Source organism: Festucalex cinctus, chromosome 9 (assembly GCF_051991245.1).
Source record: "Festucalex cinctus isolate MCC-2025b chromosome 9, RoL_Fcin_1.0, whole genome shotgun sequence".
NCBI classification, from domain to species: Eukaryota; Metazoa; Chordata; class Actinopteri; order Syngnathiformes; family Syngnathidae; genus Festucalex; species Festucalex cinctus.
This window is the reverse complement of record NC_135419.1, coordinates 2,031,793-2,048,057: the sequence shown is the minus strand read 5'-3', so window position 1 is coordinate 2,048,057 and position 16,265 is coordinate 2,031,793. Positions and strand designations below refer to the sequence as shown.

At 38.1% G+C, this 16,265-nt stretch overlaps 1 protein-coding gene across 8 annotated transcripts; it reads right to left on the bottom strand.

Annotated features, from left to right (window-relative positions):
* Window positions 1-50: 50 nt before the first annotated feature.
* On the bottom strand, window positions 51-16,072 carry LOC144025523 (centrosome and spindle pole-associated protein 1-like). 8 transcript variants are annotated; one of them, XM_077531666.1, is made up of 31 exons: window positions 15,664-15,730; window positions 15,152-15,197; window positions 14,972-15,063; window positions 14,154-14,261; window positions 13,783-13,855; window positions 13,225-13,328; window positions 12,586-12,839; window positions 11,483-11,583; window positions 11,264-11,360; window positions 11,059-11,116; window positions 9,674-9,939; window positions 9,329-9,444; window positions 8,588-8,720; window positions 8,084-8,195; window positions 7,143-7,199; window positions 6,523-6,670; window positions 6,287-6,412; window positions 5,966-6,079; window positions 4,940-5,040; window positions 4,447-4,596; window positions 4,237-4,365; window positions 4,000-4,092; window positions 3,785-3,851; window positions 3,436-3,565; window positions 2,412-2,548; window positions 2,192-2,320; window positions 1,938-1,975; window positions 1,772-1,832; window positions 614-735; window positions 407-518; window positions 51-328 (listed from the first exon to the last, which is right to left on the bottom strand). In XM_077531666.1, exons 4-31 carry the CDS (start codon window positions 14,250-14,252, stop codon window positions 156-158), a joined length of 3,300 nt encoding a protein of 1,099 aa, XP_077387792.1. In that variant the 5' UTR covers window positions 14,253-14,261; window positions 14,972-15,063; window positions 15,152-15,197; window positions 15,664-15,730; the 3' UTR covers window positions 51-155. The 8 variants fall into 8 exon arrangements, with proteins under 8 accessions (XP_077387792.1, XP_077387793.1, XP_077387795.1 ...); XM_077531667.1 differs by lacking the exons at window positions 14,972-15,063; window positions 15,152-15,197; window positions 15,664-15,730 and adding an exon at window positions 15,845-16,072 and having other exon boundaries at window positions 14,154-14,258; XM_077531669.1 differs by lacking the exons at window positions 14,972-15,063; window positions 15,152-15,197; window positions 15,664-15,730 and adding an exon at window positions 15,845-16,072 and having other exon boundaries at window positions 14,154-14,254.
* Between the last annotated feature and the right edge of the window lie 193 nt (window positions 16,073-16,265).

Here is a 16,265-nt window from a genome sequence, read left to right as displayed (position 1 = left end):
CATTCATGTAAGATAAAACATTTTATTTGAAATAAACCAGCCGTAACACATCCGTAAGAATAATTTATTAGAAAAAAATATTCTATCAATACATTGCAAAATAAATAAAATAAAAAGTTACCCTGTAAAGTCACAGTGACAGAACTGACAGGCTCCTACGTTGTCAAACGGTCCCTCTTCGCCGACCCCTTTAAACATTTGAACGTATCTGAAGTACCCGGTCGCAACCAGGAATCCGTTGAGAAGGATTCTAATGAACTTTGACGGGTGTGCGTGAGGTGAGAAATTTGAGGAGGTAACGAGCCATCATCGGACATGTCCGGTGTTCCTGGAAATCAGCGAGTAGTAGTCACTCATTGTATTTACAAAAAGCTTTGAACGTTTTTCTATATGACAGAAGCTTTACCCGATGTGTTGCCACCACGACTTGGGGACATCTTTTCCTGGCTTTTCTCCTCACTGCTTGACTCCGTTTCTTCCCGCTTTCTGCTACATGAGGAGGTGGGACTGTCTAGTTCCTAACCAACAGAGGACATGTAGTGAGTATGGCTTCTTAACGTTACATAAGTCACAGGGACACAGAGGAACAACACGGGTAAAAAATAAGAAGTACAGAGGTGAGCACCAGGGACTGCGGGGTCTGCTTGGTCAGTCTCCTCCTTTCCCGGGCTGACAGCTGGGTTGTCTCCTCAGCCACTGGGGAGCTTGGCACAGGAAAAGCATCTCCCAACGGGGCTGAACACACGCAAAACCAAAAAAACGAGTCTAATTCAGGGGTCTGTAATGTGAGGCTCTGGAGCCACATGTGGCACTTTAGTCACTCTCTTGTGGCCCATGTGGATCTCATAAAAAATAATAGAAATTCATTTTTTTTGTTTTTTAAATATTTATTATTTTATTTAAAGTATTCTTTAAATAAATGATTAAATGTAATATTCAAAAAATGTCAGAGTTCAAATTTTTTAGTTGTCGGAAAAAGAGGAAAGGTATGATATACATTTTTTTTTTAAAAATGACCTAAACATGTCTAAAACATGACCATAAAAAAAGAGGAAAGGCATAAAATTACCATGAAATGTTCATGAAGTTGCCAAAAAATGTCAGATAATTGATTATAAGACAGAAAAAGAAAGCATTTAAAAAGTAACCATAAAATGTCAAAAAAAATAAAAAAAAATCCAAACAAATTGCTATAAAATTTGTCCACAAATTTGCCAAAAAAGTAAAAAAAAATTATAGCAAAAAAGACAGGAAAAGTGAAATACTGTAAATAAATATAAACAAAATAAATACAAATGTAAAAAATGGCCATAAAATGTCCAAAAAAAGGGAAGAGGCAGAAAATGTCCATATGTCCATAAAATTGCCAAAAAGGAATTTAACAGAAAGGTAAAAAAAGTGTAAATATTTCTGAAAAATGACCAAAAAAAATAAAAAATAAATGTAGAAAAAAATGTATTTGGATGCTGCATATTTTAGTGTCATTGTGCAACTCTAATAAGCTCTCGGGCCCTCAGTACATTAGACTAACACCAACACAGTTTCCATCATCACAACCTTCAAATGTTTTGTGGCTCCAGACACAGTTTTTTGTTATTTATTTGGCTTAAAATGGCTCTTTTGACAGGAAAGGTTTGCTGACCCCTGATCTACCCTAACCACAGGACACACTTTTTATTTATTCCACACTAATGATGTGGAAAATAATGCTTTAGAATTGTTTATTATTTTAGTTCTTGAACCAATACTTGAATTTGATCAGCTCTCTCACCAAGAAAAGCGCTATCCGAGTCAAGGAGAGAGCTTCTTGCACGTCGTCCCGTCATGCTCTCCTGAAACACAGACAGCCGCCATTCACAACTCCACGCCAAAAGCGAGTGCCCAGTAAGTTCACATGAGAAATATTGACAATGACAAAGCAATTATTTGTCACTCACCAGTATGTTTGGATGAGTAGAGTACACATCAAAGTAGTCTGTAACACAAGAAAATATATTTTATGGCTTCCAAAAAGTAGCAGGACCAAATGGATCACATTTACTCATACAAAATTCTGCTTACATATTTTACATTAAGATGACAATCTTTTCCCTATTTGAAAAGCATACAATCTCACACGATTTATATAATTTTTTCGTGACAGGTGCATGTAGTGTCAAGTGGAATTAAAAAGAAGCACTGTTTCTCTAACCATTTGTGTACGTGGACCTCTGGCTACTGAGCTTCTGATGCGGATCATTGTAAACCCGCCTCCTCCTGCTGGCCCCGCCCACTCTCTCCATCCTCTCAACATCGACGGAGCCGAGCCTGGATTCACGATCTGTCATGCACAAACAAACCAGCCAGTGGTCATTTGGTGCCATTATCACCGATTCTGGAAGGAATGCAATTAACGGCTTCGGTTTTTCAACCTGTGTAATCGAGCTGAAGCGAGTCATGAATTTGCAGCAGATTCCTTGGTTCCATGTTTCTGGAGGCGGGCTTTCGAACCGGAGCTGGCAGCCGTCGCATTGCCATATTAAAGACATCCTCTTCTGGACGTGCTTTTCTGTGTTAATGAATGAACGGAGGAACATTTTACACAATTTAGAACTACATTTACACAGGTAACCATCTATCCATCACATAATCCAGGGTGTTCCAAAATGGTTGACCCCATTCTAAACGCCCATACTTGATTGATCTTAATGAAACTAAATCCACTTTATGTTGAAGGTCGTAAGTTTTATTGGTTAAATTTACAAAAAAAAAAGAACATTTGTGAAGAAGGCACGCCGCACTGTTTTCGGTGACTGAGTCCGAGCATACTCTAACACGCAAAATGCCTTTTCTTTTGAAGTGAACGGCATTTCTTAACCTGAAAAGACAAGACATGCCAAACGTTACACGCAAAAACTTGAAACGTTTCTACACAAGCTGTGAAAATTTGAGGTCATTCCAACCCAAATTGTCAAAATTATTGGCCTACGAAATGGAGTCAAAACATTTTGGAAAACCCTGTATAAGGAAGAGACAGGAAAAAACTCAAAAAACATTTTCAGCCATTTGAGCATCGCTTTCTATTATTTTACCATGGTTCATTATTCATTTCAACCAATGATGTTTCATGGAAATGCAGCTGGTAAGCACTCTCAGTAGTGTTCTTCTGGCTCAGTACAAGATTAGGATATTGCGGTTTATCTAAGAAGTCACTGCAAGTTCAACTTAAACTCCTAAACACTAAGTACAGCGTTTTGATACCAACATCCGAGTTTTGGATTTTAACTTAAGCATCTGCCAATACCGAGTCGCGATCCAAATACATCAGCAATGTATAAATAAAAAAAATAAAAAATAAAAAAAAAGACACTGCTTTTTAAAGTTGTATCACTTTTCTTTCTTCTTTTTAAGCTCTATTATTTGATGATGAACGAAAATATATATAACAGAGCTGACCTTCTAGCCAATAAGGAGTCCAATTCATCACAACTCCCCTGCTGCTGCTGCTGAGTCTCAAGTCGCTTTTGCTCAGCGCGAAGCTGCCGACGCAACGCTGACAGTTCACTGTACACGTCATGTTTACCAACTGAAAACAGAAACAATACATAAAGACTCGTCAATTCTGTGGCAACCACAATGGAATGGGAACATGCAATGGTTCTGTATGAAATGAAAGAGTACTATGGGAAATTTTCATTTCGCTCAAATAGAAGGGCCTTGAATACCGTTCCAAATTGGACCCTCAAGGGAGTTGAATTTAACAAAGCAGTTGATAGTGTCAAATAAATGCTCTCTGTGTATGCACCTGCAGCTCGTAGTTGGTTCCTACAAGCAGGGACAGGGGGAGACCGGCGACCAGACGCAGATTGCTCCTGAAGACATAAACAGAAGTGGGAGGGTCACATTTCCAAGCAGAAAGAGAAACTTGTGAGACTGACATTCTCAGTCTGTGTTACAAGCTAGCTAGCTGTCTATATAAATAACATTTATATGGCTTGTGTGCGCATGTGTGAGACTCACAGACAGCGGCGCGGTGGAGTGACGGCTGGCAACAACGGGAGACCGGAGGCCCCTCGGCAGAGTGGGAACTGGAGCGGACGGCTCCCGGTGGATCTAAAGTCACAGGATAAATAAATGATACAAATGAGACACAGGAGAAAATGCCATTAGTATCTTTAGGGACTTTCTTTGTGACACTTCCAACACGTCACATTTTCCTTTCACCATACTTGATATTGTGACTAAACGGATTCGTACCTGAGCACGATTCTTTTGCTCACGTTGGTTCATCTGCGCTGCTTTCTCCATCTCTTCAGTCCTCTTTCTTTCTGCTTCCATCTTCCTCTTTTCTTCCAGGTGAAGTTGTTCCTGTTTCTTGGCCTTTTCCTGTAATGCAGATTTCACCCACCCCACAAAACGATCCATAATTTTTTTTGACATTGTGCCTTTGTACAAAAAGTACCTGACCTCAATCTCCTTCCATTTCTTCTTCTCTTGATCTTCTTCATACTCCTTCTTGATGATAGCCATCTGCTCCGCTAACCTCCTCTCTAATTTTTCATCCTCCAGTCTGTTCCGTTCCCTCTCCTTTGCCTTTCTTTGCTGATTTTCCTCAATCTGAAAGCAAAGGCGGGTTAAAATCTCTTGTCCAAAACTCCAAATCCGAAACCAGCTTTATGGAGGTACACCAACTGGAGCTTCTCTCCAGTGGCGGGCATTACAATGGTGGATGAGTTTAAACTATGCCTACGCACTATATGGGCAGCCACACGAATTTCGGTGCAACAGCCTCCACATGATAGTCAAATAATGTGACTAACATTGAAATCTGTGTAGCAAAATGGCACTCACACTTGATCTTTTAGGACAAATAACTGAAATCAACTCTCAATTTTGAGCTTGGCGTTTGAAGACAAAATGTATCAGAACTCATATTGGACCAACGGCGCTGAAGAGATACCTGCTTTTTCAGGAAAGCGCTGTACACGTTTTGCTCATCGGGCTGCTGCGGTCTCGACTGTTTGGTAAACACGCTACCCCTGGCAAACTGGGGTGTTTGAACTTGGGTGGAACATGGAAAGAAAAAAAAAAAAACGACAAAAATAATTCAGCATACAATTTATACTGTATATAAAACTGAAATCAAATTGACATCAAAATGCAGTAGATTACAATTTTCAAATGACAAAGGTTGTAATTTGGTGAGGAGGTCTGGCACTGTTTATGTTAAAGTTTTTCTACATGATGCATGCGCCACCAATGCCCAGATGAGTGCAAAGGGCCTTGACTTTCTAAGTGTGACTGCACCTATCAGCTTGTATCTTCCCTTGGGGTGGAGTAGTGGAGGGTGATGTCATGCCCGTCCCCAACACTCATCTGGAGAAATTAACCCAATGTTTGTTTTTGAATATAATTTATACATGTATTTAAGGCAAGTTGTAAAATGTCTGATGACATCTTGCTGATGTTTAACAACTTTAAAACATGCCGTTTCTACTAAGTACTGTCTCCAATCTTCTCCGATTTCAACACTGTAAACGTACAGGATGGTATGGCGAGAAATGTTTCTTGGGAGTGGTAATATGGCGGCCTATCAGCTATCCAGTTATATACAGATCAGTGGTCCGTACAGACATGCAGTGTGTTATGCTACCTAGCGTATGCCAAAAAAAATAAAAAATAGAGACCGGCTTCAAGAACTGGCCAAACTCCAGCTCAGACGCAAAGAAAACTAGTGGTTTCAGAAACACAACATGCAGTTACGCTTTAGGCCAGATGTGGCAGTCATGAGTAGAAAAAAAAGTGACAACCTCCGCAATGCAAAACTTTAACAGCATATATCCTTGAGAGATTATTAGTAATTTACATGTATTTCAAGCATGATCACACTGTGTCATTTTCTGGAGAGGATGGCTATGCCTAAAAGATTATATAAACATTTGCGTTGCCGTACGATTGCCACTGATACTTCTCTCTGATTCGGTACCAGAAATCTTGCCGTCGGGATTCTCATCTGAGCAGGCTGAAACGACAGCTGACGCTCTCTTTTGCTGCTCTGGGTTGCTGTGGCCATCTTCAATCGACGTGTGTATCTCGTGGCCTGCAAAATGAAATTACCTTCAAAAATTTTGGTCATTTGCATTTTTTTTTGTTTTTTTTGTCCTTATGTAATTCTGTATCACACAGAGAGACACGGACAAAGACAGACACGAGACAGTCTAAATAGAAAAAAAAAATGATAGAGGAAGACTAAGGATTATTAACAATACAGCATTTTTGTCATGGACACTTCACATGACTACAGTACCAGATGTCCTGCTATTGGGCTCAGGATGCTCAGTTGAGCAAGTGGCTATCATAGCTGGGGTTCTCTCTCGCCACTCTGGGTTACTGTGGGCCTCTTCATTCCACTTGTGCATCTGCTTGAGGTCAGCTGGCCACGAGAAAACAACGGTTTGCCTTTATGTGTGCGCAAGACAGTGTCGTGCGGTCATCAAATTGTGTATTCTTAGACAAAGCTTTGAGGGTATCGGTTGGACACACCAATGAGATTTCCTGTACTGTCTTTGAGTGGGGCTCCGCCTCCACCCCGACCCCAAGGCTGATGCCGCTTCATGTCGGCTGCGACTTTGGCCTCGTAACGCTCCTGCTCCTCCCTCTCCGCGCGCTTCCGCTCTTGGTGCTCCTGAATCTTAAAATTAAAAATAAGAACAGTGATATATATATATATATATATATATATATATATATATATATATATATATATATTTTATTTTTTTATTTATTTTTTTTAAAGTCAGATGAAGATCCTGCAGTGCTAGTTAGGTTCAATCAATATCTATTCTTATATATTATAACTTATATTATTTTTGTTTTCCCAGGACACTAGCAGGACACAGAAAATAGTCTAATAATGTATTTGAGATAAAAAAAATAAATAAATAAATTTGTCTTTTTGAAACTGAAAACTATGAAACATGCTCTCGGGCAAAAATAACAACAACACAGATGAGAGGCACTACAGAAAATACAAAGGAGGATAGGAACAGGATTGGTGTGGCATGGGAGCATTTAACATCTGACAGTGTAACAACCACATCTAATAAAAATATATGTCTTCATAACTGGGGATCCATACAGGGCTGGTCGTAACTATTTTTTACCTTATTCAATAGGTCGCTGCTCCTTTCCCTGGCATCGTTCTGCCAATATGTCGCAGACTAAGATGCAATAAATGAATCGAGACATCTTCAGACTTTTCTTGAACCATTTCACATTTTCATACAGTATGCGATGGTCATATAATAGGGATAGACCGGTTATCGGCGCCGATACTCAGCATTTTGAAGAATCATATGGCTGATAATAGAGCCATCCAAAAAAAAAAAAAAAAAAAAAAAAAAAGTGTTAAGTTGAGGGAACTAATTTATTTATTTTTAATTACATTTTCAGAGATGCTGCTGACCCTGGGAACTCCCTGCACCTTCTGTTTTTTAAATTAACACTAAGATAAGTAAAAAAATAAATAAAATAAATCAGATATTTTGAAATACTTTATTTACTATAGAAAACAATGGTTTACAATTTTTATTTAACTTTTGAAAACATGCTACTGCCCCTGGCAGATCTCGGAACATTTGTTAAATTTTTAAAACAAAGATTGACTGAGATTTATTTTATTTATTTATTCATTGAAACTTCAATATTTTACGAACCCTAAAAGTTGTTCAATAAACATATGATTTTAAATTCCCCCCAAAAATTAAGAGCTGAAGTTTGTATTTTTTTCCAAATTTTGACGCCAATATTTTCCCATTTAGTGAAAACGAATATCGGCTCCAAATATTAGTTATCGGCATCTTTGACTACTAATAATCAAAACGTTTGACTGCAATTATTGTGTGTGGAGTGTATGAAAAGAAGAACCAATTCATCCTAAGGTGAAACAGATCATGGACAGATAGATACATATTTTATTGAAGCAAGGAGTGTAATATTCACAATTACAACAAAGAAATTGTGACAACATAAATAAAAAGAATCAGTGTAATTGTTTTCGTGGAACGATTCAAAGAAAACAAATTATTTCTAAAGTATACCTTACCTGTTTTTTCAGATCTTCTGCATAGTTCAAAGTCCTTTCCCTGGTCAATCTGGGCTTCTCTGGAAGTAACAGCCCAGTATGGGGGGCTGTTGTACCACTTTCAGAATTAGACCTGAGAGGAAGAACACACACACACAAATTACATTAACATCTAACCTATTGATCTACAGTAATAATTTCCAGAAGAATTAATAACATGGTACTTATTTACATGTACAGGATCTTAACTCCAATGCACTATTGGTGATACTAGATGCAATGATTACCGGTAATTGACTAATCAACTAGTTAAAAAAAAGAAAAGCTGTTGCTAATCAATGGATCATTTAGATACATTATTTAATTCAAAATTGTTCAAATACTCAGAATTTAAGCTTCAACAGTAAATATTAAATGTGGACTGATTATCTGTTGAACTAAAATAATACATTTGTATTTACGACTTCCGATGTTCATTTGGTGCTCTTGCTAAACTGACATAAAACGAGGAGCGAGGATATTTACTGTGGCGAGGACTCATTGAAACAGCTTCCACTTTGTGGGCTTGTATCACCAAGCGGACTCAGCACAGCACCTCCCGATGACACGTGAGAGCAAGACAGGGGAAGTGCCTCAACAGGGTCAGGCAAATGTCCATCTATGCAGGGAGATATATTCAAATTAAATGGTGAACGCTGACTAAGAGTTGAGATGAGAGAGTGTCCCCTATTCAACAGAAGGATTTAGTACTCACTAGGGGTGTTAAAAAAAAATCGATTCGGCAATATATCGCGATACTACATCGCGCGATTCTCGAATCGATTCAATAGGCGGCTGAATCGTTTTTCTTTCTTTTTTTTTTTTTTTTTGTGTGTGAATCGATTTTTAAACTTCCATTTTTAATGGAAAAATATTCAACAAAACGTCTGACTTCGGGTTAGGATTCACACCTTGAGCATGGAAGAATGTTATATGAACGGAACATTAAGCCTTAATATTTTATTTTAATGCTGTTCAAACATGAAACAGATTACAACCTCTATAAGACTGAAATTTCAGATAAATAATGAATACATTTTCATATAAATCTTACACTCTACAAGCTTACTGATTAGTATTTTCTCAATTTGAATGAAAAAAAAAATCGCAACAATCGACTTATAAATTCGTATCGGGATTAATCGGTATCGAATCGAATCGTGACCTGTGAATCGTGATACGAATCGAATCGTCAGGTACTAGGCAATTCACACCCCTAGTACTCACAGTAGGCAAGGTTTGGGTCAAGCAGGTTTCTGTTGCAGTTGTAATGGGGCTCTCGATAGGGACCACTGAAGGATTCGCCGATTATGTGAGTGGGATGAGGAGTGAGGAAAGGAATTCTGAAGAATGCGACAAAGCTGAATTAATTTTCATGGCACAAGGATTTTAAATCGTTAATATACAGAGAACAAAAAATGAGGCTAGTGTGTCCAAAAAAAAAAAAATAATGCTTTTCTGCCAGATTATCTCATCAGCAGGTGCAGCCCGTCTGGTTAATAAACATTAAATACATTTTTTATACCCCAACCAGACATGAAAAAAGCAAAAGTTACAAAACACAATATATACCTGCAAGTGTCCATAGCTCTGGGGAAAGAGAGGCCAACAGGCTGCCTGTTATAAGACAAGCCATCTCCGTTGCACTGAAGCAGTTGAGGCTGAAAAGCGACATGGGGCTGATCCGGTGGAGGCATCGACCGGCCTCGAACGCCAGTCTTGTCATGGTGACGTAAACTGGATGATGATGATGATGATTCGTTCCGTCCCAACATGGACTGCCCCAACAGCCGAGAATTGTTTCTCTTGCTCAGTCCAAATTGCCTGATTCGGTTGGGCTAATGTATGGAGACAGACAAAAAAAAAAATAATATGATGAATGAGCGCATCACTACATTTTCCAAGATGGCTAAGATGAAAAGATCCCCTCAGTATCGACAGTTTCTATTGTTAAATGATGCAATCAATCAAATTTGAGAAATGCCAAAAATAAACATTTTTTTTAAAGGTAGTGGGTAGGTAGTAGATTCAAATGATTGGACAAGCCTAAACTACTGTGGCGTCAACTTTACAGGACTGTCTCAGAAAATTAGAATATTGTGATAAAGTTCATTATTTTCTGTAATGCAATTAAATAAGCAAAAATGACATACATTCTGGATTCATGACAAATCAACTGAAATATTGCAAGCCTTTTATTGTTTAAATATTGCTGTTTATGGCTCTTTTTTTTTTTTTTTTTTACTTGGTCTGAGGAAATATTCTAATATTTTGAGACAGGATATTTGAGTTTAAACCATAATCAGCAATTATGCTTATTTAATTGCATTACAGAAAATAAAGGACTTTATCGCAATATTCTAATTTTCCGAGACAGTCCTGTATACCGTACTGTTGTGTTCTTAGGATTTGAGTTGTCCTGCAGCTCAATGAGTTAAGTAAGAATTTTTCAGATTTTTCAGCTTTGCTGCTTGGTATCAACAGACCAGCACAGTCATCAAACACTGGAAACTAATTTCAAATGTAATAACAATGACTGATTACAAGATCAAAATACAGAAAAAAAAAAAAAAGGAAGCATACACTTTTTTTTTCCTTTTCATAGGCAGAAAAAAAAGGAAATTACCTCTTTCCGCTTGCCAAGGTTGCTTATGTAAGATAAGACTTCAGCGCGTGTATTGGTTTGTCAACCTGACACATCTCTCATTAGATTTCTATGAATCACCTTGGCGAAGGTTTGAGTTTAAAGCTTTGTGACATGGGGATGATTACCAAGAGTAAATGTCATTGAAAATCTTTGTGACATGAAGATGACCTAGTGTACACGTACATGTCATTCACACTGCCCACTAATAATCTGTTGTAATGTTCACGCTGCTGTTTAAGATTTTTTTTGTTCAATCTTGTCATTCAGGTAACAAAAACAATCACAACTTTTAAATCAGATAAATGCTGACCTGTTTCTCTGGATCGTTTGCCCCCGTCGCAGCAACTTTTAGCTCCAAATCTTTCTCCCTGTACAAAGGACAACAGCTTACACAAGTGGTTAAATATAATACATTTAGCGGTGCAACAATTAATTGGCAAATAATTTTCAAATGAATCACTGACTATTTTGATCACTGATTCAGCTCATCAAAACTGAGCTTTGTGAAGGCTTGCCTCTTTTTGTTTCTGTATTGCTCGGCTATCTGTTCCTGGAGCTCCTCTCTGTAGCGCTCTTTCCTCCTTTGTAAAGTTTCATGGGTATCAATTTCTCCTGGGGAAATAAAAAATAAAATAAAATAAAATTCTGAGAACTTTATTCACAATTGTCTACTAATGGTCACAAGGCAGTTTTGTGGTACAGGCTCAAATTATAATTCTGCAAGTCATTTTTACCAATTAAAAGGCCAGTAGAAAATTCCGCTTCATCAGCTTTGTTAGTTGCTCGTGATCGCCTGCCTTTGCTGACAAAACCGCCCAAAATCTCCCTCTCCTCCCTGGAGAAACAAAAAACAAAACTACTTAATTAAAAGATACAATACATTAAGGGCAAAAAATAGCCGAAAAACTAAGGGCCAAATCCATGAAAGATTTGCGTGGTGTTAGCCAGTGTGACAAGCGAAGACTTCAGGCTTAGTAAACATTTGATGACGATGAAGCGCTATTTAAGTGCATTAATATTGTGACCAAATTGGATTTTTCATTCTGTTGGACTATGGGAAGTGATTTTCTGGGAAAGAACAATATGTAAGTGATTCGAGTTTATTCAGGGCGAATGCTAATCGCGATTGTTAATTGTTTAGCATCGGCTAATTTTGTAGGCGTTTATGTAATATGTGCACAATGATTACCGGTATGTATATCCACTAAATTCCACTCAGGTTCAATCTTAGTGGACTTAAATAATAAATAAATGAAAAAATAAAAAAATAAATGTTTTTTTTTTTTATTATTATTATTATTATTTTTATTTTTGGGGGGGGAAAAAATCTTGGGGCGGGGCTATTGGTCAATTAATCGATGGAATAATTGATAGGCAACTCGATTGTTAAACAAGTTATTAGTGAGAGCACTACATTGAATGAATGAATGAATGAACAAACGAATGAATGTCTTTTCATTCGTCTTCGTCCACTACAGCTTAATGGCGCTTAAATGAGAAAAAAAAATTCCATAATTTGTTTTCTGGACAGTCCTGCTTTTGCACCTCCTCGGTCCAAGTTCGCTTTCTGATAATTTCACATTTCTCTTAACTGCTTTTATTCCACCTTTGGTGTTCTTGTCACAAAGCATTGCCATGCGTGGTAATTCAGACACAAACTGCACTCATCTGTCAAACATTTCAAGCGTGCTGCACCAATATATAATTTCGAGCAATATCCTTTATCAGTAGGACGTATTGAGGGAGCAAACCGCGGGTGCAAATGACGAGCAAGTTATGACGCTGTCAGCGAACGCAGTGCGTTCTTCGAGGATTTGGCCCTTTGCGTTCCAACTACCTGTCATCATCCTTTTTGTGTTGCGTCTTCCCGTAACTGCAGTCCGACCCCAATCGTCTGCTACTTCTGACCTCTGTTAGCTTTTCCTCTGTGTACTGCTCCTCCTCCGACTCCTGGTCCAAAGGCATTTCTCGCCTGACCTGGTGTTTGGGACTCTCAGGAGGGGAAAGAACTCTGTGAGACTCCTTACGGGCTTCTGTCAGTGTGCCAACATCCCTCCGTGAAGGTGGGCGTTGTCTGAGGACACCATTTTGCTAGAGGAAGAGGAATGTGATATACAGTTAGATTTTTTTTTCTTTCATGACACAAAATGAATCATTTTAATTCTTACCCATGTTTTTTAAACTTAAAGAGTGTCAACATGTTTACAAATCACTCAGTGTACTTATTTTGAATGTAATTTAATGTATTCGGCTATTTAATTGTCTGTTGTTGCTGCTGTATTAACAAATGGTTATTGCTACTTTTGGTAAATACCTGCTAACACAGCAGCTTTATCAACTATTACTCAAAACTGTGCAAACTACAGAGAATATTTCACTCCTCAGGGAGTCGAACCTAACACAATATTTGGGCACTTGGGAATTGTCACTGGAAGGAATCATGACTGATAAAAAAAAAACACTACAAATCTGTCACCTGTGCAATGAAGCGTCTGTAGTCCATACGAAGTTCATGCTGAAGCCTCTTTTTCTTCTTTTCGTACTCCACACCGAGGGGAAGACCCAGAATGCTGCTTTCCTCTGACAAACGCACCAATCGATATTTTAATAGTCTTCATTGCAGGGGTTTCAAAACAAGACATGTACAAATTTTACCGTTTTACAAGTGGCTATCCATAATCCTATGAAGTTGTTCTCTTTGGGTGGTGTTCCAAATTAATAGTCAGCTTCAATGTTTGAAACTTTAATTGTGATGCAGATAAATTGTACTTGTACAATGACAATAAAGACAATTCTGTTCTATTAAGATTGAGTCTATGAATAAACTTGTCGTTTAAAAAAATATAAAATAAAAATAAAAATCACATAACCCCTACACTTATGCTTTTAAAGACTAGAGAGTACCCTGCACTGCCACCATGGAGACCTGCTGTAAACGCGTGCATGATAAACAGATGCGGCCCCTTTAAATTTATTGCAATAAACAAAACGGAAAAGTTAAACTAACAATGTGGATTAGTGTGTAGTCAAATACCTTTTTCCTGCACAGTGAACCTGGGAGGGATGTTCTCCTTAAGCAGGGGCCCATAGCTTTTTTGAGGTTTTGTCTGTCAGGTGACAATCAAATATATTCAATGACTTTAAAAATTGACTCGCATCTATAAAAATAAACCCAATACTGTACTCCATTACAGTCTAATAACTAAATCTGTGATCGGCTCAAATGTCATGGTGCTTGATCAATGATGTCATTTGACCAGACCAGTGAAATTAGAGATTGGCCCCAAAAATCCTGATCGCGTAAAGCCTGCTTTCCATAATGTTTGTCTGTTAACAGTATGCATTTGGCATCATCATCCTAGTTTGAAAAGTGTAAGCCCAGTTTTGAAGAATATGCCAACTCACCTGGATTTCCATGTATGGAGGATCGTGCTGCAAACTAGCTCTATCTTGGGCCACTCTTGCCTTACGCTCCCTGATGAAGAGCTCCAGCTCATCTTCCATGGCTACCTGGCAAAAAAAAAAAAAAAAAAAAAAAAAAAGTATTAACACACCACCTGAAATGGCAAAAATCATCATGGCATACATGCACAGAAAGTCTCTACAATTTTACAAATGTATTATAAAAGCAAATGAATAGACAAATCTGTGGAAATTATTACAAATAAGGATTTAGATATTTTTTGCATTATTTAATACACTTCTATAGTAGTGGTATTGGTTGCACAAATTCAGTTAGGTTCTTCTGTAGTATTATCGACGAAGGGTAGAGGTACGGGATCAGTGATCTTTTGGTTCAGGTCGTTTTGTGTTGCACATTTTATGTTCAACACACAATATCTTTAACATAACCCTACAGAAAAAAAAAGTGCCAGGTACTCAGGGAGTGATACTTGATGATAGTGAATGAGGTGGCAACATCTCAACAACTCGCGGATATGCAGTTTCAAATGTGGTGGTACACCACTTAAAATGCAATTAACATGTCCAATCATTTGGTTTTGAAATGTGTTTTAGGCACACCTCGTTTATTCCTGAATCAAAATTTCAAATTTTCCATGCACAAAACAGGCATCCATTAACAGTAAGTCTTTCCTCTCCATAAATGTTCACTGCAGAATGTTGCTAAGGATTTATTTATGTTTTGGCACCTGAGTACCATCACGACAAAAATTAAAACAATTAAAAAAAAAAAAAAAAAAAAAAACGAAAAAAAAACCCTGATGGTTGGTTGGGCTTGAGCCAGGGTTCACAATTTCCGGTCCTAGAGGTCCGGAGTCCTGGAGGTTTTAGATGTTTCCGCCTACCGACACACCTGATACGAAAGAAAACGCTCGTTATCGGGCATGCTGATGAACTGATTAAATGAACCAGGTGTGCTAGTAGGCGGAAACATATAAAACCTGCAGGACTCCAGACCTCGAGGACCGGAATTAGTGAACCCTGCCGCTAGATAAATCAAATCAAAGGGTTTAATAATTAGAGTTTTATCCTGAAATTGTGTTGCAATTAGTAATATGTGCTGTCCAATCATTCTTTGCCAAATAAATACTGTTACTACCACTTTAATTTCCGTTGTTAGGCAACCACAATGCAGCCATAAGCACCGAGCAAAGCTATGGTGAGCTAAAACCGGCGTTAAACAGATTTATAATGAGTACAGTAGTGCACTTATTGCCGTGGTAGTACTAACGATCAATTGAGACTTGTGGTTTACAGCATGTTTGTTGTGCAAGCTAATAAAATCCCTTGTCTTTGGTTTAGCTAGCCTGTTCGCTTGAATAAAAGAGTCAAGGCGAACATTTATACTAACAAAGCTAACCAAGAAATACCCCGTATACAATTAAATACCGGGATATTAACGTCTCACGCTGTTAACCAAACTTAAACATAAATTCGTAATATACAACGTTACCTGCCTTGGTAGAATGGTTTGTACCTAGCAACTGTTTTGTGGCGCCTTGTTCTTAATCTTAATATCCAAGAACGTCAATGCAGATGCAATGTTGTTCCGGTGTAACATGTCAAAATAAAATATGTTAGCGATTTTACTTATTTATTTATATTCGGACAATGAAAAACTGTACTGTACTTACCCAATTGAGTTGTAATTTATTGGAGGATACGCGGATTAAAACCTCCTGTCGCACCTATCCCTGGGCTACTGGCCGTCCGATGGTGCTTTGCGTGGACTTTGATGGCGCCAACCGTGTCAGCGGTAACGGCTGTTTCTGATTTTGAAAGCACGAAGCTGCACTTCCTATAGTTTAACGTTCTCGTCTTGACACTACAGAATCACCCTGGTACATGGTGGCAACGACTGTTACTGGGATACTAATTTGGTCAATGTCCCTTGGTGAGAGTAACAGTATTATACTCAAATTCATTTCCTCCACGTTGTAGAGAGGTATCAACGTAACTCTATTCGTATAGCACTTTAAAACAGCCAGTGCGGCACACAATGTGCTGTACATGGAGCAAATTCAGCCATAACAGACAGTTAAAAGTAAATGAATA